This window comes from Poecilia reticulata, linkage group LG16 (assembly GCF_000633615.1).
Source record: "Poecilia reticulata strain Guanapo linkage group LG16, Guppy_female_1.0+MT, whole genome shotgun sequence".
Classification (NCBI taxonomy): Eukaryota; Metazoa; Chordata; class Actinopteri; order Cyprinodontiformes; family Poeciliidae; genus Poecilia; species Poecilia reticulata.
The window spans coordinates 19,106,537-19,110,188 of NC_024346.1; the positions used below are offsets into that span (position 1 = coordinate 19,106,537).

At 36.9% G+C, this 3,652-nt stretch overlaps 1 protein-coding gene across 1 annotated transcript; it reads right to left on the minus strand.

Moving 5' to 3' along the window:
• Positions 1-2,391: 2,391 nt before the first annotated feature.
• LOC103478709 (chemokine-like receptor 1) lies at positions 2,392-3,652 on the minus strand (the record flags this gene model as incomplete). The annotated part of the gene is made up of 1 exon (XM_008432710.1): positions 2,392-3,652. A coding segment is annotated over one exon (870 nt), but the record flags the coding sequence as incomplete, so codon positions are not given.

The following is a 3,652-nucleotide window of genomic DNA, read 5'->3' on the forward strand; positions in this document are numbered from 1 at the left end:
ATATATATAGTCTAAAATGAGAAATAAAAATGGCAGCACCAAGATGTTTCTTAGCCTCAAATGATAAACAAGATCTAATTCTTAAATAAAAACCAAACTTCAGCTTCAAGTTTTTTACCTGCTGTTTAATGTGAACAAAGCCCAGGGAATAATCAATCATAAAACCTGAGACAAACTCGATCTTATAATAACCTTGAAAAGTAATAAGGGGCTGCATCATTTGTGATTTAAATATACTCTTAAAATACATCACTTTAGATTTCTGAGCACTTAAATCAAACTGTAGTTCTCCGAACCACATGAAAAGCTGTAGCTTGTAGCTTTTCAAAAGCAACACATTTTTAGCTACACAACATCCCCTTCTTAAAACCAGCAACAGATGCTAGACTTAGTGTTAGGACTTCTGTTTTAAATTTTTGTGCTTCTTTTTATGTCAATGAATCGATGGAAAATAAATTGCCAATAATTCATGGCCGCTTTACATTTGTAATATTAGAAGCCAGACATAACGCATTTATGTGTCAGAAACTTCACAAATGTTTCATTTTGAGATGAATCATGTTATAAATTAAGAGTTCCCATCAGTCTGCTTCAATACTTTCAATAGGAAATCATGGTGAGCAACGTTAACACATTTATTTCCTCTTTCCATATAAACAGAAACTCATTCATTAAGGTTTACATTTAATCACCAAATGTCCTGACATATTTCCAGAAGCTATTCATGTCAAAAAGCAAAAGGCAGATGAAAATGCTAAGAAAGCTTGGACTAAAAAACAATGACTAAACGAGAAGCTAAAGTAATAAATAAGTTATGTCTACTGATTTCATTGTTAACATTGGGGGCATTCGTAGTTTCAGTGTAGCAATAGTGAGTGTTTTATTTTTTAATGACAACAGTGGCAGTATGCAAAAAAAAAAAAAAACATGTTCCTGCATTAACACCAGTGATTTAGTTTTGTTAACAGCAGTCAAGTTAAACATGTTATAAAAGAATAAAATATGTATCTGTAATGTTCAGAACATAACTAAGGAACGGATCCCCAGTTTTGTGGCAAACAAAGTCAGCAGTTTTGGTGGCAAACATTAGCTAAAGTGTTTTGAGGCTTTGTTGTTTTTAAGTAGAGGCAATGTCTTCATGTTGTTGCCTCCTAGTAACTAAGATGTACTGTAAGATATTTGAACGTTGATAAAGTGGGTGAGCACACTACCTTACTTACTTGTATTGCTGGCTCATTTTTGTAATTGTAATTTCGTCATCTTGAAAACAAATGGGACTGATCCACAACTTCAACAAAATCCAGGCGAATGGGGTACAATGTGTATGTCAGAATAGAATAGAAACATCCTTTTCCCCACCGTGAGGATATTCAGGTTAAGAGCAACAAGCAGCATTCATATTCACTCAAAGGTGAAAACTTCAGAATACAACTTTACAGTTAGTGCAAACTTACAATAACAAGAGGAAAAATAACTCTATGCAGTTATCAAATAAGGTTTTTGAGATATTTGTGACACAAAATGGCAGGTAATTGTGCAAGACTGAAATTCAGGCACCAGGGAGGTAGAGATGAAGTAAAAAACAAAGTTGGAGATTCAAAAACTGAAAGAGCTGAATTTTATGAAACTAAATAAACCCAAAAACAAATCAAGAACATGGAGGGCAGAATTACACAGGGTACGACTGAACAGATGAACCAGTCATGACCAGACAGCCTAAGAGGATAATATACTAATGAGAACTGATGAGTAGAACAAGAAACAACTGAGACTAATAAGCTGAGAGGAAGCATTTAAGAGCATAATCAAAGCAAGAGACAGAGGAAATGAATGGCAGAACAGGAACCGAACACAAACCACAAGTTAATAAGCAGTACACAAACAGATCACAATTAGAAGAAAGACTCAAAACCAAGAGAAGTCTGGGAAACATAGAGACAGTAATAAACCAGGAAGTAAAGAGACAGGAAAGGGCCAGACTATCCCAAACAAAACAGGAAGCTGCCAATAAGATACCAAAGACAAGTTTGGTTTAGTTTCTCTAAAGTAAATGATGAACAACAAACTCATGATCATCACGTGTTGTTGATCATGATCCTGAACATGATCAACAAACTACAACACGTGACGCTTAGTTTATCATTAACCGTTTCATTTTGGACCTCACCTGTGTTTCATAAAATAATGTCATAAACTGAGGTTAAAACTAAATAATTTTTGAACTTGGTAGACGAGATCACTACTCATTTATGCGGCATATGTTCTGTCTGCCCACCTGTAAACTAAAAAGGGTGTTTTATGTTCCTTGTTTTCAACTGAGCCTTGCAGCTAAACTGTTATTAGCTGACTGTGTCATACATGCATACATACTAAGATAGATGCACAAAAATCTGCAGTTTCACAGTTTATTAAGTACAGAGATACAGGGAAAAAAATACAAAACATTTTAATATTTCCATTAGTTATTTGCAAAATCTCAACAACCTTACATTTTCATAGTCACACAGATCAAAATATTCTGCCATACATAACACGATATAAGGGTATAGTATAAGGAGTGGTGATTGGAATTGTTTAAAAAAAATAAAGACATATCATTTAAAGAAAAATAAAAAGCACTCATAACGGGAAATATTCTTCTTATTTCACTCCACAAGTGCTTGGCATTGTCTCTATCAGTCCACAAATGGATGTCAAGCAATATCTTGGACATGTTTTATTTTTCTTGCCATTTCAACAGGAGTTTGAACATTTGATTTTGCTTCATTGCCTTTCCTTTATTCTAGGCTACCCTACTCTCTGTGAAAATCAACGTATCCACACGCTTATCTTCTGGGGCTGCAGAATCCGACTTTCGAGAAATCCGTGAGAAGTGAGATGACAATGAGCGAGATGACGCAAAAGACAAATGGTCCTCTGCCAGAGCGCTTTCTAGGACAAAACACAGGGACTTTTTGAGCTTCTTCTGGAACTCGTCACACATGAAAACATAGAGGATGGGATTCAGGCAGCTGTTCATGAAGCCTAGACTGACACTTAGAGTACTTCCAATTGAAACAGCTTTGTAGAGATGCTGGTCACTGACTTCTATAAAATTCAAAACATGAAAGGGCAACCAGCAGATGAAGAATGCAAAAATAATAGAGAAAAGGATGCGATGAAATCTCCGTTTTCTTGCCCGCTGCAGATGATTGGAACGGATGATTATAGCCACAGAGGTGAAAAGTATCAGCAGGAATGGAATGAGAAAACCCATAAGGAAACGGAAAATATTCAGAATCCGCATTTTTGTTTCTGGAGGGTAAGTGCAGTGTGTCTTGTTACCACGGTTTGACGTAATGCGAAAAAAGGCATAAGGTGTGCTGCAAATCCCTGCAGCCAACCAGATTGCTGCGCTGATGACTTGAGCTTTGCGGACGGTGCGCTTGTTTTGTGCCCACACCACCACCCAGATGGACACGCAACGATCCAGACTGATGGCTGCCAGAAAAAAGACACTGGCAAACATATTGACCAAGCTCACAAAGTTGTTGAGTTTGCACATAAGCTGTCCAAAAGGCCAGTGGTGCTGCTGAGAGAGAGACACTGCTGTAAACACCAGGAACGCTGTAAAGAGGAAGTCGGCCAGAGCCAAGTTGAGAAACCACACAGT